Here is a 24,500-nt window from a genome sequence, read left to right on the forward strand (position 1 = left end):
CTGCACTCCCCCAATGGACCCTGGTGAAATTAGAAAATGTAAGATCCTAGGAAATTTTGGGCCCCCTCCTTTGGCTCTTGGGTCCCCCTTTTGACCTTAGACCAGGGTACAATTTACCCCCTACACCCCCTCTCATGAGCCCTGCCTGCCTTCAGTGATTAGTACTCATCTGATTTTTGCTCAGGCACTGGCTTCAAAACTAACTCAGAATCTTAGAACATACCCGGTTGCATTAAGTGATGTTCCATGCTTGATTGGCTGCTTGTCTATTCATCATTCCTCGCAGGGTTTCTGAAATGCTGCCGTCTATCCAAACCAGGGGAGAGAGAGAGAAAAATTATTTTAATAGGTGGAGCTGCATTATGATTAACTGCGTATTCAGCTCCATCAAATTCTTTTAAGCTGTAACAATGTGAGCCAAATAGGAAAATTACTCATTCCCAATGAGCCCTGCAAAAATGCAGCTGGGTCTACAAATCTCTAGTCTTGTGGTGCTCAATTATAACCAGAATGATTTAAGAAGACAAAATAGCTGCAACCTCAAAGAGGTTAGTGCGTGGATCTTTTAGTTCTGTCTCTATCCTCTCATCTGCTCACCAGGAAACATAGCAACTGTGCAAGGAGGAGGAGTAAATTTCAGAACACTAGGGACATAGCCCAGAGCACTATAGGAGGTCCAGTGGCTGCCCCCTTCACTTCAGTGACACAGATTAACCAGTATGTTCAGTTCACATTGCAGTGAATCTGTAAACCCTTGAGTACATCAAAGCTTCTGTGCATTCAAGCAGCTGATGGACTGGGACCATTACAGGATAGCAAGTCCGCTTGAACTCACTCCAGATGAATGGGGATAGTCCAGTCAACATTAACTGTTTCTATGTCTCATTGGTTTCAGTAATTCAGAATTTTAAAAGTGTACATCAGTTCATCTTTTGAAACCAATAAGACTTGTGCCTATGGTCAATTTGGAAACCCAAACCCATTGAAACAAAGATGACTGTTTTTTAGAGTGGAAGGGACCACAACTTGCTACCACCTAACAGCCTCATTGGCAGCACCGGGTATGCTCAGATGCTCAAGTTGGAAGTATTATCCTGATACCTAATATATTTAAAGGATATATAAAGAACTGAGTAAAAGTCAATTTGTCTATCTTCTCCATCAGGTTCAAAAGCCATTGAGGTGCTTTGAGAATCAGACTCTAAAGCAGGGGGTGTCAAACATAAGACCTGTAGTCTAGATGTGGCCTGCGGAAGCTCCTTATCTGGCCCTTGGCCCCCCAGACACCACCTGCTGAAAGGGCAGCCTCCATGAGAATTGGGCTCTCTCATATCATGAAAATATTATTATTATTATTATTATTATCATCATCATCATCATCATCATCATCATCATCATCATCATCATCATCATCATCATCATCAGTATTTATATAATGCTTTTCAACTAAAAGTTCACAGAGCGGTTTACAGAGAAAAATCAAACAACTAAATGGCTCCCTGTCCCAAAAGGGCTCACAATCTAAAAAGATGCAAATGAATACCAGCAGACAGCCACTAGAACAGACAGTGCTGGGGTGACGTGGGCCAGTTACTCTCCCCCTGCTAAAAAGGAGCACCTACTTGAAAAAGTGCCTCTTACCCAATTAGCAGGGGATAAATATGATCAAGATTTGCATGTTTTCTGTCATTTGCAGCTAATAGGTTCCTGGGTGAGAAAAAGTACTTATTTATTGTCATTGCCTGCTTAATGACATCACTTCCTGCTTAATGATGTCACTTCCATCCCTCAGCAGGCAACACAAATGCTATTTGGCCCACTGTATGAAACAAGTTTGACACACCTTCTCCAAAGCCATTTGTCCAGAAGTTGCCATTTGGTTTTAGGAGAAAATGAAGCAGAGCCTTTGTTCAAGATCCAGCTGCTGTCAGTGAATTAAATAACCCTGCAGCTATCCAGACTACTGTAAACACACAACTTTTGATTTTACCAAGAGATTGCCTTGCTGATAATCCTGTGGATCCCAACCATCCACAGCATTGTTTAAGCTACTTAAACTGCTGCTGCTGCTGCTGCAACCCTTTTTTTTTTTTTTTGCAGGTTGCAAACCAGAGACTCCATGGTCCTTTCTTAGATGTGTTGATCATAAAAAAAGAATCTTAACAGATTTATTTCCCCAGGATTTAGCTTATACGACTTGCTGCTTTTTTCTCTCCCTTTCTTCATGTCTGTTATGTATAATTAATCATAGATTACTTCATTTTGTTTCATTGCATTTACAACATTTATGAGCTTTACTTTGTCGGTAGGAAATGCTTGTCCCCTTCTTTTTCCTTTCCAAAGTGGCGTAATTAGTGTTAGCATCTTTTTTAACAGGCTACATAAAGTTTAGTGGCTGGATTAAATCATGTCATTAACATAATATGCTATACAATTTGCCCCTATCTCTTTTCGTTTCCACTACATCAAAGTGCCACAGAGTGCCAACGTAATTGGGCCTTGCTGGCTTGTCAGGTTGAGTCAAGATGACGACTGGTTCTTTTGCTAAAAAAGCTTCCAGGCATGATAATTAATGGAAGGGGGAGACAAAAAGGAAAAAAAAAGAAAAATCAGGGAAATGTAAAACTTTGGACAGTTCTTTATGAATATTTCATACATTTGAATAATCAGAAGTTAACATTATCAATCTGATGTATAATACATTGATTAAAAGCCTTGTTACAGGGTCTCGAAATAGACATCAGAACTGGAAATTTACATTTGCTTTAAACACACACACACACAAAATTAAATTAACAATTGCTTGTTCTCATCCCTCCACCTCTCTGCACTTGATCATTTTGAGCAATAATATAGCTTTCAATTATCACAATAAAATTTATTGCTGTCAGCTCCCAAGTTATCTTCAAATGTGCCCACGAGGCAAATCTTAGCAAAACCAATTTATTCTGTGGTGGCTTCATTTTCCTCTAGGTGTTTACATCTCTTCTCCTTCATTACAGATTGTACTTGTGTGTGTGTTTCCTTGCACTAATAGCAGTTTAGCAAAAACTGTCACAGTCATTTTTTTCTTCAATTAAGATCTTAGGGCTTTAATTAATTTGGACATACGGCATTCTTTACCGTGCACGAGCCAGAATTTCCAGGTGGCTGGGTTCCTGCTGCTGAGCACCATATGCTGTATCAAAGTTTAAAAAGTCACCTGGTTTAAATAGTAAAACCTTACTGGAGATTCTGGAAGATAAAAACAATAATTAACATTTGCATTTTTTTTTTTTTTTATGTTTAGAATGTTTTTAGACTTGACTTAATAACCTGTCTGATCACCCTGGGCAACTAGATTACCACATAAGCTGGGGGGTGGGGAGTGGATGAAGTTAAAATATATACAAATAATTTTTTTTCTAATTCAGGACTAAAATGATTCTTTTAAAAGATGTTCTCTTGAGCTGGCACAGAGGAGTGTTTCTGTTTCATGATGTATGTTTAACCCTTTATTCTTTTGTGTGTGTGTTTGAATTATATGTATTGTTTATTGTAATCAACTATTACAAAAAAAGGGGGGGAAACTAGTAGATGTAAAAAGTAACTCTTGGTAAAAGGACATTTTTGGGTCCTTGTCATTTCTTGGTCTGCCCTGGGAACAGGTACGAACCAGGCACCTGTGCCTTGCTGAAGGAAGAGGGCAGGATGCAACTGTTAGATCAGGCACAACTTTGTAAAAAATAAACTATGGATTGATCATATAATATTTTATTATTAAAAACTCATTCAGTGATACCTTTACAAATGGTTTGCCCTTGCTTTTGGATGTCAGATAAGGCCTCTGCCTTATGACCAGGAATGAGGGAATTGCAAAATCTGAGAGTTGGGAGCAGTATTCCTGGACAGGGCTAGGCTGATTGAAATGAGCCAAGCTGATACAAGGCAGCCCATGCGAGGGAGCAGCAGCAGGATGAATCCTTGAGTTCTCTTGAAGGACTAAATAGTCTGTGAAGGGCTATCTTCTGAAGCTGTTCTCTATGTGCCTCCAGCCATGGGTAGGGCCATGGTAGAGCACAAGCTTTGTGTTCAGAGGCACCTTCAGATATTACTATGAAAGACCCTTCTATAAAACCCTGGAGAGCAGCTGCCCATCAGTGCTGATGATTAAGCTCAAGCATCTAACAATGAGCTCTGCACATGGAAGGGGCTCTGAGACCCTCACCTCCATGCTTCTCTAAAAGCCACATTTGAAGCTTGAGCATATACGAGCATATGCAGTAGTATTCTACTAAGAAGATAAGAACAGCCCCACTGGATCAGGCCATAGGCCCATCTAGTTCAGCTTCCTGTATCTCACAGCGGCCCACCAAATGCCCCAGGGAGCACACCAGATAACAAGAGACCTCATTCTGGTGCCCTCCCTTGCATCTGGCATTCTGACATAGCCCATTTCTAAAATCAGGAGGTTGCGCATACACATCATGGCTTGTAACTCGTAATGGATTTTTCCTCCAGAAACTTGTCCAGAAACTACATCAAACCATTGGGACATCTAGCTCAGTACTGCTTGCACCTACTGGCAGTGATTCCCTAGGGCAATGGTTCCCAAGCTGTGTGATGCAGTGGATTCACAGGAGTACTGTGGGATGTCCCCAGTGGCCCTTCCAGGCTTGCCAGGCCAAGCTTCTAAAATCTCATGGTATTAGAAATAGGCTGCCTTAGAAGGCGAGGTTCAAGGGTAGTACAGTGGCATCAGAATGCATGTACAGGTGCAGCCTATTCATCCACGGATTTTTTATCTGCAGATTTGTCTCAACAAATGGGGTGAGGAAACTGAAAGCCACACACACCTTTGCCTCCTTTGCCCTGCACTGGCATCTCAATCCATTTCCAGGCAGCCCAAAACACTGCAAAAAGGCTCTGCCTCGCCCAGGCTGGGAAATAGCCCTGGAGCCCTGGAAGAGGTTCCCCTTGCAAAGGAACAGTAACACTCCTGGAGCCCCTGAGCCAGCAAAGAGGCTGAAGAGGGGAAGGGGGGGCTGAAAATCTCTGTAGCCAGAACACGTGCAGCTCTCACTCACTCACTCACTCACTCACACAGGGGCAGGTGTGGTAGCAACAGAGGGGATTGCTTTAAAAAAACCCAGGGAGTGTTTGCCAAATTCCCCCCCCCCATTGAGATGGTGCAGGCAATCACCGACACAAGCAAACCCCCCCCCCCCATGGTTCAGGCAATCACGGACACAAGCAAGCCTTTCCACCAAGCAAAGCATGAGATTTAGCCTACAATCCTCTCCACACTTTCCTGGGAGTAAGCCCCATTGACTACAATGGGGCTTACTTCTGAATAGAAATGCATAGGGCTCTTAAAAGATCAGCATCCCAACTGTAAAAGAAGCCGGGCAGCTGGCAACGGGGAGGGCTGAGTACAGAGAGGAGGGGATTGATACCAGCTGCCTTAGTTTCCTTCCATCTGGAAGTGTCAGGCTGCAGTGTATTTGCGTAACTCTATGGAATTTAGCACAACATGTTTTTTGTTAATCGCACCGAGTCACAGAACTAACGTGGATAAATAGCTCCACCTGTATCTTGTTGCCTTGTGTGCTTCCTATGGCATCTGGTGGGCCACTGTGAGATACAGGAAGCTGGACTAGATGGGCCTTTGGCCGGATCCAACAGGGCTCTTCTTATGTTCTTATGAAATTGTGCAAGATTTTGTGCGATTCTTGCATAATTCTCATAAGATCGCGCCATAAAAGAAGGATGCCATGATCACGGTAAGTTTGGCAACTGCTGCCCTAGAGTTTCAGAGAGGGATCTTTTCTGACCCTCTGTGAAGATGTCAGGGATTGACCCTGGGGCCTCCTGCATGCAAAGCAGCCACTATGCAACTGAATCGATATCCTCTCCCATCAGAAACATTCCTCATTACATTGTGAGGAACTGCTTTGGCTTGCATTAAAAAGACCTCCTTGGATCACAGCCAAAGTTTATCATCTAAATTCTTTGCTCTCTAGCCCCATGGAATCTATTGGTCCATCTGCTCTACCCACTCTTGCACTGCCAGCCCCCCTTTTTGCTTTATATAAAACAAGCAAACCTATTTTCCTCCATCAAACATTAGAGGGTCTGCTATGTATACATCTTACATTTGGACTTCGTTTGTAAACGACCATCTAGGCAATAGCCAGTTTTGACAGCCCGGTTAAATATTTTGAGAGAAATGACTCTGAATATCACTTAAAAATAATTCTAATATATCTGTGCAATGGAAAGAGAAAGGAGTTGTTTCTGAAGTAAAATTAGACAATAGAAGCAATTTCATTTTTTATGCATGTGAGTGGGAGACTGCTTGAGGTTATTAGTTGAAACTGAGTAACCTTTCCAGGCTTTCATCTCTTTCTTTTCAAATTTGAATATGAAAAGCATATTCCAAGTCAAAGACCATCACTGTAATGACATTTGGCAGTCATTTGATTTATTAAGTTTTTAGAAAAAAAAATTCCTTTAAATATTTCATCATACTATGCTAATCCTAGTAATATTGCCAGCTGAAGCCGTGTACCTGTATTAGCGGAGACAGAATGGTGTGGAATTTTCTCTGTCATCCTAGTAAAATTTCCATGAATCTACTGAATAATAAAACAACCTTATTGAAATATTCAGATTTGGGTTTTTAGTTAAAGTGTCTTAGGATACATAATAAAAGGAAATGCCTTTTGAAAGGCGGGGGGTGTAAAATTACTTCATCAAATATTGAAGGGGGTTGACAGAAATAAGTATTGGGATACTTGAGCTTTTCAATTGATTAATTATAAAATATATTTTGAAAATACATCAACAATTGCCATATTTTGCTTAGATATTTATGGTTTGAATAAAGCTGGCCTCTAGAAAGCTGGCTCTCCTCTCCCCCCCCCCTTTTAAATCCCGTAATTATTACAGCAAGGTTAGTGATTTGAATTTACAACCAGAAGCCTTCAGATTCCACACAGGAGAATAGTCTTTAATGTAGAGGGGAGCCATAAAAAGAAAAGTTAAGAAGGACTTGACAGTTGAGATGTGCAAGGTGTTCAGTTTGCTCTTTGAAGAACAAAATCTCATCCTTTGAATGTTCTTCTGTGTAGTCTAATTTTGGAATCACAGTGATTACTCGTTCTTTGAAACCACTGACTTATTCAGGAGAACGTTTGTGTGCTACCCTGTTAATACTTGACACGGAAACCCTCCTAAATGGGGCACAGCACATCTCCAGCCTGAATCGCATTTGTATACCTCGTGCATGTGCAGTTCAGTCTGTGCACATTTTTTTGGACATGGAAAAAGTCACCATGAGGTTACTTTTCCCTTTAGTCTCCAGTAAGACTGCAATCTGTGTGTTAAAATGGATATTGATCAAATATTATTATTATTATCATCATCATCAACAACAACAACAACAACAACAACAACAACATTTATATACTGCTTTTCAACAAAAAGTTCACAAAGTGGTTTACAGAAAAAATCAAAGTTCAAAATCAAAAAATCAGGAAACTTGGCAGTCTCACACTTCTTTAAATCTGGTACATGATGCAGGAAAAGGTTGATGTATTAAAGATGGATGCCTGCCCCATCATGTTTGGAGACATGTGGACACGTCAAGGAACCATAACTACTCCCGATTCATAGACAGAATTCCTCTGAATGCCAGTTTTTGGGGAGCATGGTAGGAGAGGGATATATCTTCATCTCTTGCCTCAGGATATCCTTCTTCCTAGCGGTATCTGGTTCCCCATCGTGGGAAACAGGGTGCTAGATTAGCTGTACTTTTGGCCTGATCCAGCAGGGTTCTGCTTATATTCATAATTGGCTGCAGTTCCCAATCATATTTTCATTGCACATTTGAAGATCCACACCTTCTCTGAGAACTTCATGTGTACATGTTCACAAGAACACTCCACAGTAGTAGCAAGGGAAAACCCCCTTGTGACGATTGATTCCTTGCCACAATTACATCAGTTTGTTGCATATCTTTGTTCTCTTTGAAACCAACAAGGCACATCCTTGGCCATCCCAGTATGGGAGGAAAGGCAGGATGCAAATATTGTAAATAAATACCATAGAGTAAGAGCATCCATGAGAGTAAAGTACTGTAGTTCACATATGCAAAAAAAAAAAAAAAAAGAATTCCAATTGTACAAGACAGCAGTTTAGGAGAGATGATTGAGGGGAATCAAAATTAAAGTAAATGCATGTCTTAATTAGAAAGCTGGGATAAGTAATATTGTGAAGTAGGTTAGTTAGTGGAGACATTAAGGAGGGATGTGCATAATTTACTTTAGAAATAATGTGGGTGTTTAGTATCTATTGGCTCAAATAGCTACTTGAGATGTAAAGCACTGATTTTCACAACCGCATGACTACTGATAGTTCAGTGGCAGAGCATACGTCTTGCATGTATTCGGGTCCTAGATTCAACCCTTAGCATTCCTAGCTCAAAAAGAATGTATGCAGTAGGCTGGGAACGAGCTTGCTTGCTTGTTTATTTGTTCCAGCATCAAATATAAATCAGTAGCCTGTTGCAGTGACAGCATTAACTAAGAACCCTGGGGCATTAGGACCTCATTTTATCTCTGTCATACGCTATCAATCATGTTTTACCATCCAAAACGTTTTGTGCAATTTTCATGCTTGTTGTGACACTTTGGCATTGCAAAGAGCTGAATAAGTTGTGTTTTCTTTCTTCCTTTTGTTTTCTCCCTTTAAAAAAAAAAATAGACAGCTGAAAAAATCCGGATTGAAATCATATCGCTCAGTCTCACAGAATCCCAGGTTGCGCTGGATGATACAATACAGCGGCTGTTTGTGGAGTGCAAATTCTCCAGTTTTCCTGCAGATGAAACTCCAGTGTCACTTCCGAAACCCAAAACCGGACAGTGGGTCTACTACAATTATAGCCACAGTAGGTATTTGTCTTATATGTTTTGCTATGTATCTTCCTAGCTACTAACGTGTTCTTCTTTTAAAGACATTCCTGGAGAAGGTATCTAGTAAGCATTTTGTAAATTTAACTACAAAATGACAAGAACACTATAATAAGAACATAAGCTCCCTACTAGATCAGGCCAAAGGTCCATGTAGTCTAGCAGCTCTCAGCATGCATAGCTCTGTCCTTCAGATATTCCAGCTTTCATGATGTAGGGGTGCCCAAACCCTGGCCCTGGGGCCACTTGCCGCCCTCGAGGCCTCTCAGTGTGGCCCTCAGGGAGCCCACAGTCTCTAAAGAGACTATGGCCCTCCGGAGATTTGTTGGAGCCCACACTGGCCCGACACAACTGCTCTCAGTGTGAGTGTGACTGTTTGACCTCTCACGTGAGCTGTGGGACAAGGGCTCCTTCCACTGCTTCTTGTTTCACATCTGTGATGCAGTAGCAGCAGCAAAGGAAAGGCTGGCCTTGCTTTGTGCCAGGCCTTTTATAGGCCTTGAGCTATTGCAAGACCATCATTCATTAATATAAGTTCATCTTAAATATATTCATTTATGTAAACTTATGTAAATTTATTTAAATTTTAAATGTAAATTAATTCTTTTTTCCCCTGGCCCCTGACACAGTGTCAGAGAGATGATGTGGCCCTCCTGCCAAAAACTTTGGACACCCCTGATGTAGTACATGGTGGACATACATGTCCAGTCGTCTACATGCCATCTCCAATGCACTTAGCCACATGGACATGTCACAATCATAGGGGTGTCAAACTCGTTTCGTACCGAGGACCAAACTGCATTCATGATGCCTGCTGAGGGCCAGAAGTGATATCATTAGGCAGGAAGTGATGTCATTAAACACGTCAAAACAAAAAATAAGCTCTTTTTCACTTAGGAACTCATTAGCTACAAATGACAGAAGAGAAAATACACAAATCTTGATTTTATTTCAAGATATGGGAGAGCCCAATTTTCATGTGGGCTGCCCTTCCAGCTGTAATACCTCAGCACTGCTCAGCAGCTGAGAGCCTGAGGGCCAGATAAAAAGCTTCCTGGGCCTTATGTTTGACATCCCTGCATTAGAACTTGATTAGAATTTTTATCCCACCTTTATTTAAGACAGGATTTTTCTAGTCTTCCTTGTTCCAAGGCTAGGTTTGAACGTGAGATGTTAAGGGATCAAAGCAACGATAAGGTTGACGGGGGAGGAATTGGAGAAGCACTAGTTTTTCAGCTCTGCTTCAGTTCAGTGGCAATAGTGGCAGGGACCACTGCATAGCCAGACTATGTCTCCAGTTTTGATATTCTGTGTGTGTGTGTGTGTGTGTGTGTGTGTGTGTGCATGCGAGCAGATGACTTCTATCTCGTATGCCAGGCCATAGTAAATTATGATGGCATGTCTTGCAGTGAAATACAAGAACATCTGTGAATTCATTAATCCACAGGATTGCACAAAATCCAACATTCAAACATTCCCCATAAGAAAGTTTATAGTTAAGCTTCGATGTGTCTTTGGAACACAGAGTCCTGCTTCAAGCAAAAAATTATTATGCCAATCAGGAATTCATCTAGCTGTTGGCGTCAGTAACTTTGCGATTTATTCGACTATGTGTTTTCAATGTGTTGGGCTGCAGCTGCGGGTGACAGTGTTATCATCCAATTTTTTCACTGCAATATTGTTCCTTTTCCTGGTGCTATAAAGAACTCTTAGTCACTTCATTATTGTTTTTAATCTTGGGTTTCTGGATTTATTGTGTGTTAGTTAAAACCTGGAAGACAGAATGCGCCTCTTCAGCTGTACTCTTCTTCATTTTGTTTTATTGCTCGTCCACAAATTCAAAAATATGATTTGAGCTTATGTCTAGTAATTCTTTTCATACTGTGATTTTTTTTAATTTTTCTATTTAATCATTGCATGGTGAACTTTGCTTTTAAAACGAGGTAACTTCTCTGCTTGATTACCCTGTTCTAAATATCTCACTCCAGGCCTGGGTGTTCCACCTGCCTTTGAGTGCCTCAGGTTGTATGTCTTCTTGCCAGAGCTTTAGCAGGCCTCAGATGCTCAGCTACACTGACACAGACTAAAAAAATCTATGCATCTTTAGGGAGAGAATATGCGCACTTTTATCATTATAAAAATGATAAGAAACAAGTAGTGCAGTGCAAAGGTTATGTGGTCACTGTCAGTTCAAACCACATAAACTGTAGCTAGGCCATTGTACAATACACGTGGGACTGGAGTCCAGAGAAGCCCATGGATTACATGCTCAAGAGAGAAGAGGAATTGGTGATTTTTAACAAGATGGTTCACAAAGCGGTTTACCTAGCAGAATAAATGAAAGGATGGTTCCCTTCCCCAAAGGACTTGCCATCTAAAAAAAAAAAATGCAAACAGTATGAGACACCAGGGAATACCCCCTGGGAAAGATGCCCAGGTGACAGGGACAGTTTTTCTCTGCCTGCTGAAGTCAAAAGAAGCACCACTTGAAAGGTGCCTCTTAGCCCAACTAGAAGGGGCATATTTGCAGAGGTATCCCTTCTGATGGCATTCCCTCGATCCTCATGGAGACTGCCTCCAGTGAAGAATTCTGGGGGGAACCTAGAGGACTGCTGCCTTATGGGGGAATTGAAAACCCTCTTGTGTGCATAAAACACCACAGGGGAGAAGCTTTGTATCCCAACCATAACCTATAAATTAAATTTAGAGATGTGCACTGCAATAGTTAATAGCGTAGGAATAGATAGCCCTAGGAGTGACACTTTGTGACAATCAAATGTGGCAACACTCCCCTACCTTGGTGCTGTCACAGTCCCACAGTGTGAGTAAGCATGTAACCAGGTATTGAGCATTAAGGGCTGTGCTGGCATGGCTCACTCTGCAGTTGCTTTCAGATCTTCAAGAGTCTCTGTCCTGTTTTCCTGTTTCTTCTAGGTCCATTCACAAGGCCATTGCAACCTTGCAGGTCATGACGTTGACCTGTTGAAGGGTGTTCCTGCCCCTAAACACTGTTTCCAGCTGCTCATCTGATAGAATGATAACTGAATTTTGAAAGTACAAATAAATCCACTCAATTGAAGCTTAAGCGTATGACTGGGATCGTAGTGAACAGTGGTAGTTTGGTTCTCTTTAGATTGCTGGTATTGCTTTTTTTGAAAGTGCAGGGGTTTTTTTGTTTTGTTTTTGTTTTGCAGCTTGATGATCATGGAATACTTTTAGCATTTACTTACTTAATTACTTGCATGATGAGAGCAAGGAACGTGAAAATGTGTTTGTCGCAATCCCAAACTGTGTTAGTAACTTCCCAGGGAGTAGCTCCTTTCCCCCATAGCAGCAGAAGCAATGAAGATTCTTGTGGCTCCTTTAAAGACACATTTGTTATAGCAGACTGTTTCCTGGACTACAATCCAGTTATAATAATCAAACTTAATATATGTATTACGCCTCCTGAGTGTGCATACGTTTGTATTGTCTTGTTATCATCCTTTCAATAATGCTGTAGGATGCGTGAGATATTATCTCCATATTGCAGATGGGAAAGACTGAGTCTGAGAAGGAGTGGCTTGCCTATCTAGGGAGAATTTGTGGCAGAGGTGAAACAGGGAAACGTGGTCTCTTAACCACTAGGCTATATCAGCCTCCTCAGTAGTTGTGCATCTGTAGATTGATAGATATGTATACATGCATGCACACATACACACAGGTCTAGAACAGTGATTCTAAACGTTTTGGTCTCCGGAGCCCTTTACTCTCCTAAATGGAGTCTTGCGGAGCCCTACTGGCACAAGTGCAGAGTCTTAGGGAGACCCCGGGTGCATGCACAGAGTGGCACAGCACTAAATAGGTGGTGGCCACTTCCAGTGTGCTCATGAAGGACTCTCAGGGAGCTCCAGGGTTCCTAGAAGCACACTTTGAGAAATGCTTGTCTAGAAAAAAAAATTAAAAAACAGAGTCAGTTGTAAGAGTTAAGTGCATCAAACCTGGTTTCCTAACGAGCTCAACTGTACACTAGACAGGCATGGTGACAGTTCACAAGTGGGGATGACAGTCTTCCAGGCATGCTAAGTTAATTAACTCTGTGCTAAGATACAATCCATTGTTTTGATTGAGGCATGCAGATGTGGTTTGAGAAGTCTTTAAGCCTGCCACAAACTCTTTGTTGTTCTGATTAATTAGGTATCTTGAACTTACGGAGCCCGTTTGTTTCTTATTAAAGTGGTCTGGTGCGCCATCTTGATTTTATGCTTAACCTTGGCTGTGTGGCAACCTGGGATTTAGGGCTGTTGCATAATCAGTCTAATAACTAGGAATACATCACGGTCTATCTCCTGGGATTTTTTTTTCTTGGTTGTAATTGCCACAAAGTTATAACTGAAAACTTGTCTCCAGTATGGTTGCTTTGTTCTTCCTAGAGTATTACTTAAATAACTGGCCATCTAATTTCTTCTCAGTGCCAGCTTTACTTGTAAAGGAACAGCATTTTATGGGGAGGCGGAGGGAAGAGCCCTAATGAATTTGCTGTTTGATAATGTCAGTGAGAGAGCCAATAATCTAATAGTAATGAAGTCAGAATGTGTGTGTTTACTATAGCTTCACTCCATTTCTTATTCATGCCTAATTAGATTTGGGTATGTATAATATTTGGGGTTAATTGAATATTTTCTTTAATAAAACTGAGATTTACATGATGGGGGAAGGAAGTGTACTTTGAGCTTAGAAGGGAACTACTAGTCCCTTGGATTTTGTATGAAAAAATCATGATAAATCCAGATGTAATTTGAGAAATCATTATTTCTTGGTAAATAATACCTTTTTTATTGAGTTCTCTTATTATATTTATATCTCTGCACTGTGCCTGGCTTTTTAAAAAACTGCTTTACATCTTAGCTGAGACAAAGAGATCTTTTGGAATTCCCACTTAATAAGCAACATTTATTGTAATGATTTAGTGTTCTCAATCCTCGTGTGTGTGTGTGTGTGTGTGTGTGTGTGTGTGTGTGTGTGTTAAATCTATAGATAAAAGCAATGTAGTTTTACAATTAGTAAATTAAATCATATTGTTGTATGATAATGGAACCAGATTAGCTTTTAATGACTTCCTATGCAGATGACTGCACCTATATTTAAAACAAAAACTAAAAACACTTTATTCAGCATAACATGGTCAAAATTCCCTCCAGACAACTCTGCTACACTTCCACATATAGGAAATTCAGGGGAAAAGATGGAAAAAGCACATCAGCTGAGAAGATAGATCACCCCCCCAATATCTATTTTCTCCTTTCCAAAAAAAGTTGCACTGAAATGATGTGCAGGGCCCAACCTATCTGTGAGTCTGAGGGAATCACTTCAGCGGAGGGTTCTGCTTCCTATTGCCCACCCACCTCTGTTCATCCTCCTCCTTGTGCTTCCTTGTGGTTTGAAGGGGGGGGCATCTGCCATGGTCCATGCCACAGTAGGGGGTCCACCACCAATGTTCCATGTGTCCAGTGAAGGGAGCAAGAAAGAATGGCAGCCACTACTTTCTGCTTATCTGCCCTGCCTCTTCCTCTCATGATGGAGGGGATCAACTCACCTTAGTGGCATCTTGTCCAAGACCCCTCTGAAACTTGGACCCAGCACTGTTATGTTCTCGCTTACAGGATGGGGGGGGGTCTTGTGTGTACAGACCCAAACCATGCATGGAAGTTGTAGCAGGGCTAGGGGATGCCTTCCAAATCTCTGCTCCATGTGCTGATACTTAACCTTGTCCTGAGCACCTGTGTAGGCTTAAGCAGGAGGAGGATGGAAAACCATTTGATCTGCCAGCTGCAGGGTTGGGGAAGCTGTAGCAAGTAAGTGTCATGCCAGTGTTTTCAGTTTGGGCCCAGTCCATAACTTTAACTTGAAGGGGACAATACCGTCGGAACAAGCAAATCAATGATCTACTTTCTCTAACTTGGAACACAGACTTTTGTCGTGGATGCCAACCCTTAAATTCAGCTTGCCAAAATGATTTTCCCCCTCTTCTCGCCCCCCCCAAAACACTGCCACCCTAAATGAAATAACAAAGATTAAGTTCAGTTGATAGACACTGATAACAAGGAAATAGCATTTATATTTCACAGAGCTGAGAGAATATTGCCATAAGAATGCTGAGAAGGCAAGAAAGGGGCTAGGAAATAAGATTAATGATTGTGGGCCCAAAGAATGTTATCTTGGCTGTATATAACCCTGCTTGGGAATTGACAATAGAAAAAGAAAAGATTAATGAAATCTTCCAAAGTTTTTTTTTATTTTTTATGAGGCTTGTATAGATCAGGGACCTTTGGCTCTGAGGAGTCAGTACTTGATTATTTGGACAAATTGCACTTACCTAAGGTAAGCGCAGTGCAAAAAGGAAAATTAATGGCTGAATGGATGAACATTGGATTCCAAATGAAGTGGTTGAGGAAAGGAGCTCTTCCTGTGCACACCTTGGAAAATCATTTTAAGATGCCCCCCCACACCCCACTCAGGGCAGAATCAATGGCAGAGAAAAAATAATGAGCCCTGTGTTCAAGGTTTGTCCAGGAGCCAACTAGATCATTCATCCATTTGGTCAACATTCTTACTGACTGAGTGCCACCACAGGGGGAGTGGTTTGGGAGAAAGCAGAATAGGAGCTGGGTCAAACACAATTGGGGGGTGAAAAAACATGCCACCTCCACAATTGTACGTGCAACTGGTCTCACAAGAAATGTTTCTCGTGCAGCATTTTAACATCCATTTTAGACCACTAGGAACAGGGTGCCAGTAAGGAAGCAGACCAGTGAATAGTTATGCTCTAATGGAAGTCACTGGTGACCTCAGAGAAGAGAAAGATGGAATGTGCTTTCTGAACCCTTTCCCTCTTCAATCTGAGGTGTCAAAAGGGGGATTATTTGGATGGAGACAGGATACTGCTGCCAACAGGCCCACTCTGAAGCCCCAATCACCTTGAACACATATACCATTACTGTTGTTATTAACAGTATTTATATGCTGCTTTCCAACCAAAAAGTTCCCAAAGTGGACTACAGACAAAATCAAATGACTAAATGGCTCACTGTTCCAAAAGGGGCTGCAATCGAAAAAGATGTAGAAGAACCGAAGCAAACAGCCACTGGAAAAGAGACACTGCTGAGGTGAAGAGGAGCAGTTATTCTCCCCATGCTAAATATAAGAGGAGCACCACTTGAAAAAAGTTTCTCTTGCCCCGGTTTGCAGGGGATAATGACAACTCTCTTCATCTGGAGACTATCCTAGCATTCAGTTCTGAATAAAGCCTGTTTCTAAACCTTCATAATTGCAGAAATAAATGCAGAACATATGATGAGAAAACTGTGAAGGATGGAGAAATAAGTACAGGTGTGTGCCACTTAACAAAAGGGATATGTTCTCCTATCCCCATTGTTATGCGATTAGGTCATTAAGTGAACATTGAGTCCAATCTGTTGCCTTTGTTGTGTAAGCAGATACTCCCTTCCAGACACTAGCTGGCTATGCAGGCTATTGGAGATAGATTGCCTCTTCTTTGCATTAAGAGTCTCTCTGATGTGTAAACAGACGCTCTGCTGCAGGCTATGGGAGATGTGATTGCTTCATTAAGAGCATCTTTATTGTGCTTTGACCACCATCATATATGGGAGTCCATCGTTAAGCTAATGTTTGTTAAGTGGCACACACCTGTGAAATGAAGCTGGCCTTCACAATATTTTTTTCAGCTTTTCCTGATTCGTGTTTTCCTAAAGTGGTCTAATAACCCAAGAGAAACATCTGAAAGGCAACAGCTGGTAAGAATGTGTGAAGCAACCATATATCAAGTCACATCATAAGACTTTTGAGCCCAGTGTAGCCTACACTAACAGGGGTTCTCTAGAACTTCAGATGGGGATCATTTCCCAGCCTACTTAGAGGCACTCTGTCCCATAGAGCTACAATTTGGGTCTCGGAGACCTCGTTTTAGTGGACTACTTTTGTACTCTTGAAAAGGTAACAGGGAACTTTGGGGAGGGGGGAATTGAGGCAGTAGGAGCTGCAAAATCTCTATTGTATATTTCATAATATATTGGGGAAGAGCTCTGTGGTCAAGTGCATGGTTTGCATTCAGGGGGTCCCAGGATCAATACCTGGCATCTGTAGGTAGGGCAAGGAAAGACTTTGCCCTACTTACACCAAGACTGCTGCCTGAAATCTTGGAGAGCCACAGCCAGTCTGTTACTATGTTTTCATTTTAAAAAATTAATAAAATCTCATTTTATTTTTATCTAAATGAGTTTTGATTAGACTTCATATAAATGCTTGCAGCTGAGACTGGGTGTTCCTGCGTCACTGGTAAATTCTCCAGAATGGTGTCCACACCCTTAACTTGATTTTAGTTTTTTCATCTGTAGCAAGATGAATGTCAGGCTGTGGCTTCCCCCACTCTGCTGGTCTCAAGGTCTTTCTTATTGCCTGTTGTGGCAGGAGAGGAGGATTAAATTACTGGGGCTGTCAGGGAGGACAAGTGCTCTGCCATACATTATCGCTATCACTGGCTTTCACCGGGTGAAAGAAACCACCGTAAATCCCCTCCATTGCAAAGCAATAAAAGCCACTGGCTTTTACAATCATGACTGCCAGGGCCATTAACAGAAAATGACAGCTGTGTGGCATTCTTAGATGCTGCCTGTATCTCTTCTGACAATGCAGTGCATAAACCTGCCAGCGATATGACAATCTGATCACATGACAGTTCCGATTTCAACTCCAGCTTTCGCTGTTGATTTTCCTTAGGAAGCACTGAAGACAATTGGTTCCTCCTCCACTCCAAACCCCCCCCCCAATCATTCTGTCTAAAAAATGAAAACTATGTACACAAGATCCCCTTCATGTATCATAGATACCTCTGCATCTGTTCTGTTCACGTCGTTAATGAGTATTTTAAAGGCTGGATCCTGTTTAATGCACTTGTAGATGGAATAGTGTGCGTGTTGGTGATGGATAGAACACTCCAGGTTAATTGGGTTGCTGGTGTTGTTTCAGGCGAATTGACCCTGAGTTCTTCTCCTTAAGGCCTTGTGAAAGATATGTGCACCAGTCCAGTGGTCCCTTGTGGCTTGAAAGGTTTCACCCGCAAATTCAGCTCTGCCTTGTAATAAGCCCTTCCTCTGAGCTTTTGGAAAGCCTCTTGTTGGCCTCCTTCCGTGTAACATGACTGGGGAAGGCAATGGCAAACAACCCCGCTTATAGTCTGCCATGAAAGTGTCACGGAAGCAGCATCACCCCAAGGGTCAGTAATGACTCTGTGCTTGTACAGGGGACTTTATTGGCCAGTGTGAGAAACAAGACATTGAGCCAGAAGACTGTTTGGTCTGATCCAGCAGGGCTCTGCTTATGTTCTTACATGAGCGCTGCAGTGAAACTTAATTGCCTTCAACAAGGAAATTGGAGCATTCAGGACCTCCATGTGTATCCATGGGTATGTATGGTCCTGAATGATGAGCTTCCCTATACACAAATCATTCAATCCAAGCCCTTTCCCTGCAGTAGAATCTATCAACTGAATCTCCAGCTGCAGTCTACTGAGCCTTGCAAGAGTTTGTCTTGTCCATTATCATCTCAGGTGCACCTCTGAAGAATTTACCTCTTGTTCTACTGCTGGACTGCTTTGATAGTCCAGAGCAACAGAGTCTGATAGTGCTATAAAGACCCCTTTATTTCAGCATGTGCTTTTGTGCACTACAATGCATTTCATCAGGTGCATGAAGTGACAAGTGATGTGAGTGCAACCAATGACACAGACTGCCATCTCCAAAAGTTAGCAGTGTCGGAAGACTCTTGGTTGTTTTCACTGCAGCAGACAAACATAGCTGCCCCTCGGGGAATCAACAGTTAGGAAATTCTTTCTACGTTGTTTGTTAAATCTGCTTCCTCGTGACAGCTCACACCCTTTGCCTTGCCTAGAGAACCTATCAAAGAAACCAAACAAGGATGGAACAAAATGAACTTTGGGCTGATGTATACTTGCACTTATTGCACAAAAGAGTTACTTTGAAAACATGCAGCTGGCAAAGTGATGGTGTCCATTTTATTTGCTGAAGGCTAATTGTATCTACTGCTGTTCCTGTTTGTCTTTGCAGTGATAAGGGTGGATCAGGCAAACAACAAAGCAAGGCGAGATTACCTCAAGGCCGTGCTCCAAGGATCTGAGCCCAGTCCTGGAAGGTAAATTGTGCAGTAAAATGTATTGTAGTGCTTTGACCTTCCAGCCTTCCTGCACTGATTCAATTGCCTGTATAGAGGAAGGAATATATGGAAAGACTGTATGCAGACTTCAGGTTTTAGAGATGGCCTATATCTAAAATATGCAAGGGAGTAGCAACAGGATACAGGTATCTTGTTAACTTGAGTGCACCCTGAGGCATCTGGTGGGCCACTCTGAGATACAGGAAGCTGGACTAGGTGGGCCTTTGGCCTGATCCAGCAGGGCTCTTCTTACTTGCTACTGGCTTTGCTTCAGTTTCACGATGGAGATCTCTGGGTGGGTGAAAGCCTCATAGTATCACATGTGCAAGTCACTGTGGACCTGTTTGCATTTTTATTTCATTTAGATAGCACTTCATAGGCTCAGATTCTGATCCAAAGAGCTTACTAATTAGCATTTGTATAGTGCTTTGGATGTCCAAAGTGCTTCATACATTTTATTTTGCCATCATCATTACACAACCCTGTAAAGTAAGTACGCGTTATTCCCATATTGCAGATGAGAAAGACTGAGGATGAGTGGGGGTGGCTTGCCAAAGGCCGCCTAGTGAGTTCATGGCAGGGGCAAGATTTGATCTGGGAAAGTCCTCAGTCTCTTGGGTATTACATTATATCAGCTTTTGAACTGTTGAATCTAAAATACAACACAGGGGAGAGAACAGAAGGTAGGAAAAGATGCAGCCTGGGAGAGGAATGTTTTTCCATTTCAGTGACACATACTTAGGTGTAGATTAAGTATAGGATGAGGGACTAAGCCTAGGGTTTGTACCAAATGCATCACAGGCAAGTTGGGTTTCACAGAAGCATTTGAAGGAAAAGTGAAACAAGGCATCACACGATCCTCCTTTATTTTTGTGTTGTTATCAAGGGTGGGCCTCAGGCTCATCCGCTCCTTTCTTCGCCTTCCCCACTGTGAGCAGAAGGTCCTGTGTGATCCAGAATATCATGCCCTGGTTCAGTTATTTCCTTCTGCAAGCAGGAATAGTGAACTAGGAAGATGACACACAAGCGTGAATCCTGCTTGTGATATTTTCCTTGGTGTGAAAGTAGTATGTGAATTTTTACAAGTAGTATGTGAACAGACCCAATCCATGTCAGTCGTCCCCTGTAAAACAGGAATAGGCATCTCAGACCACAAACCTATCTAGTTTTCCAGTGCCAGTGCATCCATGCCAATGGAGCGTGTGCTGAATCCTGTGGTGGAGAGACAGTCACAAAGGCCTCCTCAAGATAAGGAAACATTTGTTCCCTTACCTCAGGGCTGCATTGTGGCTGTACCGGCGCTGTAAAGTTGGATAGGATTGGGCCCTCAGAGAGCAGTTATGGGGTGAGTGAAATGGTATGAAAGCAGGGACTTGCCACTCTGATCAGTGAGAATGGGGAAGTCTGTGCATGCAAATAATGAAATATATGCATGTATAAAGAAACTGCTACCCCTATTATGTTGCTGGGTAAAGTTGGCACTGATTGCTTGATCAACATAGCCTAAAGTGTATTTCTGTGTATCGTATGCAAACCATCGATGTGCTTGAAGAAACGTGGATGTAAACTGTTCCCGTCACATTTAATTATGACATCCTGCATTTGTTTCAAGGGTAATGACTTCCTATGATAGCTTCTGAATCTCATTTGTAATTTTCAAAAAGAACAAACGCCACCTCGGCCACTCTCCTTCTGGAGGCCAGCCATTAGCCACATGGAGGACTTCTTGATTTTCAGATCCTTGCCATTTTGAGCATGTTTACAGTAGCGCTCAGTTCAGTTTGCCGCGTGAGAGCTGCCAATCAACCTTTCACACACTTAGGTTATCCACATATTTGCAGATAAGCAGTGCAGACCTGAGGGTAGCACTTGGCAGTAAGACAGTAGTCTTTGTTTCCTCCATTTTACTTTAAAATTGAGCTTCATACGTTGGCCGGCGCACAATTTTTTAATGGAATCCGACAGGAAGCGCCATAAAGTGATCCCTTAAGAACAGGCACGTATCACATCTAAAGGACTTTGAAGTTCAGAAAGAGGGTTTTTTTTTTCCTTTCCTCATTTCAGAAAACAAGCAAAGGACTTCCAGATTTACCGCATATATTAGTAAGATGGATAACATGCTGGTGCTAGCAAAACCCAAATAAAGTTACAGATCTATCAACAGTGCTATTTTTCTGCAGCACAGATCATTGTTTTGTAGGGTAGATTTAAATCCAGTGACCAAGCAAAATCTTTTTATGCTCAGATTCTGAAATTCTTTGTAAAGCAGCATGCTGCCCCTACAAAATCATATTGTACCATCCTTTTTGCACTGTTAGGTTCCTCTGATTTCAAAGGAAGAACTTTTACGTTGGTGCTTGCATCCTCTCCCACCAAAATCACCGGAACTTAAAACTACTTAATTTGACGGCTTGTTAGCCATAAGATACTGAGATCCCATCAAGGCAAGCCTCCCCATAAAGGCAAGATGGATATTCTTTCCTTAGCTTTATGGACAGATTCTTTTCCATCCTCTTCTCCAAATCTCCAAGGAAAGTGAGCCCCCACAGCTCCCCAGGTTAGCTAATTCCGTTGCTGAATTCTTCATGATTAGAGGTGGGTTTTTTCGGTAGTAACAAAATAAAAACACATAACATTGCTTTCTGCATTCCTCATTTTTTGTACAAAAAAACCAAAAAAGAACCCAAAACTGCAAAAAAAATTCTCTAACACCTCTATATGCATGTGGCTGCATCTGCTGATGTTATACCACCAATATCACTTACCTAGTACACTTTTAAGAATCCTTGGAATAAAAAAAAACACATAACAGTCCTTTCTGCACTTTGGGAAACACTGAAATTTGCAAAAAATTAAAATCATTTTCACCCTCTATTCATTTTCAACCTCTATTCATAACATGCCAAATTCTAGCCCTATTAAGTACACTTAAAACTTGTTCCTTTTAATGGGTCTCTAGTTCACAGAATTCTGAGGGAAGTACTGTATTTTTTAATGTTTAACTATATATATGTGCACACCTGCTGTAGTTGAAACCCACTGCCCTTTTATACCAAACACTCTGGAGATGGTGAAAACAAGTTTCCCTCTTATGTTGACATCTGCATAAATTGCCTACATATTCCATCACCACCTCTTGAATGTCTCTTTCTCTAAAATTCAACACATCTCATTCCTTCAGCCATTCTTGATAGGAACCGTCACTGCAAACAAGATTTCTCTTCTTGTGGCCCAGTTGTGTGTGTTCTTTAATCACACAGATACCTCCATTTTGAACTCCCCTTCCCAGTTATCTGGTGTTTTTGACCCATGGGGTTGGAATCCAGTCTCATGTGTTCTGCAGACACATGGGAGGTGAAGTTACACAAAAGTGCCAGCAAAATTATCAGAACACCATGATGGAAGCATACTGCATACCACATGGTTCTGCCTCTGTGCAGTCGAACATATAAGATCTGTTCCTGTGCAGAAGCACAGTTTTCAGAAGCTTCTAGAATGTAAGAGCACATTTTAGCTCCTGCTCAATTCGGGAATTGTCATGCTCTGCACATACCTAAAGGTCAGGAGATGCCTTTTGGACCTCTCACTTGACAGCATGATAGCTGATTTCCCTGTTACTGAGAAAGAAGGATGGTGCAGAAAGTTTTTAAATAAAATAAGTAGCAAACTCTCCCACACCATTTCTGGGGTACTGGCATAGGAGCTTACGGGAATTGGCAAATCCACACAGAGAACCAGTGCCATCTGTTGTTGTATCCGCGGGAAAGGAGGGTTCCCATTCCATGGAAGCATTTGTCAGTGCTTAGCATGCCACCACCATCACATACAAATCAGGCTTTGACGTCTGTCCACTCATCAATTTAAGACTCATTCTGGTTCCATCATAAAAATGGCCATAAGAAGAAGCATTGAGTCAGGCCCTCCAGTGCACCGACACAGCAAAATTCTGAGTTGGCTGTATTGCTCCCTCGGCACATGTTTCCCATCATGATGCCTTTTATATAATAATAATAATATCAGGACTGTTTTTTCCCCCCAGCTGAAACAGGAACTAAACTTTAAAGCCTAGGAAACCAAAGGACCAGGGATATAAATATATGTTCAAATTGCCTGCACATGGTCCAACCATTGTGGGTAGTGTAAGCAGAGTGAAAACTGAAAGTGGCGTAGCTTGGGTTCTGGAAAAGAATGCAATGTTAACACTATAGATCTCTCACAACAAGTCTCTTTCAGCAGTTGTGACATGAATAGGTAGGGCTTTTACAGCAGTACATCAAACATCATGGAGAATACATTCCCCAGAAGTTGAGCACTGCGTGGAACAGTTTTACTGGAGAATTGGCAGTCCTACAGTCTGCGTGTTCTGCGTGGAACAGTTCTACAGTCTAATTGGCAAGAAATAGGTGCTGATTGCACTGCTTCCATTGGTCAGAATGGCTGTCAGTTACTCTGGGACAAAGCGCACTGCAATGAATCAGCACTAAAGAAAGCACTGTTATGGAGGGTATGATCGTACTGACCTACCTTACAAGATCATTGCTGAGTGTCTTGAACCGTTGAAATGTGCTATTTCTCACACAGCTGATGTGGCATGGTGGTTATGTGGTTGATCTAGGAGCAGAGGAGGCATAGTCTGGAATGCCTGGTCAGCCACAAACATTCACTACGGCTGCAACCCTATGCACACTTACCTGGGATTAAGTCTCAGTTAATATCGAGGGAAGGTACACGTATATTGGATGTACATGGAAGTAAAGATGCTTAGGATTGCACTGCGGGTGACCTTTGGCAGTCACTGACTCTCATCCTGAGCTACTTCACAGGCTGGGAGGATAAGAAGAAGCAGTGCCTTATATGTCACACTGACTTCTTCAGAGGAAAGGCAAGGAAAAAAGCCAGTAAGGCATATATCATAGTTTAAGTGTTTTATATTTATACAGTGATGCCTTTTATAACACAGTGGAAATGTTCCTGGAAAACCGGTTGCTGTGTGAAACAGCATGACAGGAGGTTGTTACAACACAGTTCTGATGTGGATATTTTCACAGTATGGTACTCACCATTAGGTCAGAGCCTGCTGTGTAAGTGACCACTGCTGCTTTCACTCCTCCAGTGGTGGAAGATGATGGGAGGAGCTGTTCCCAGAGGATGAACCTGATTGTGAGTCATCCTTGGAAGCCACATGCTTTTTCTTGAGGATGGTATCCACGATGGATGGCCTTGCCTGCCATTTCCCCTCTTGATAAGCGAGCAATTCTAGCGAAAATTTCTCTCTGGCACAACACTGGCCTGAATATGCAACTCCCGTTGACTGAAAGCACC

General features: G+C 42.0%; 1 protein-coding gene across 4 annotated transcripts in view; it reads left to right on the forward strand.

The window, feature by feature from the left end:
* Positions 1–24,500, forward strand: part of RPGRIP1L (RPGRIP1 like) — a 91,455-nt gene that overhangs the window by 58,313 nt on the left and 8,642 nt on the right. For all 4 annotated transcript variants that reach the window (XM_066637026.1, XM_066637027.1, XM_066637028.1 and 1 more), the window contains 2 exons: positions 8,746–8,929; positions 19,073–19,157. In XM_066637026.1, coding sequence (XP_066493123.1) covers positions 8,746–8,929; positions 19,073–19,157 — 269 coding nt within the window. The remainder of the gene's footprint in view (positions 1–8,745; positions 8,930–19,072; positions 19,158–24,500) is intronic.

The sequence above is a fragment of the Tiliqua scincoides genome, chromosome 9 (genome assembly GCF_035046505.1).
Source record: "Tiliqua scincoides isolate rTilSci1 chromosome 9, rTilSci1.hap2, whole genome shotgun sequence".
Classification (NCBI taxonomy): domain Eukaryota; kingdom Metazoa; phylum Chordata; class Lepidosauria; order Squamata; family Scincidae; genus Tiliqua; species Tiliqua scincoides.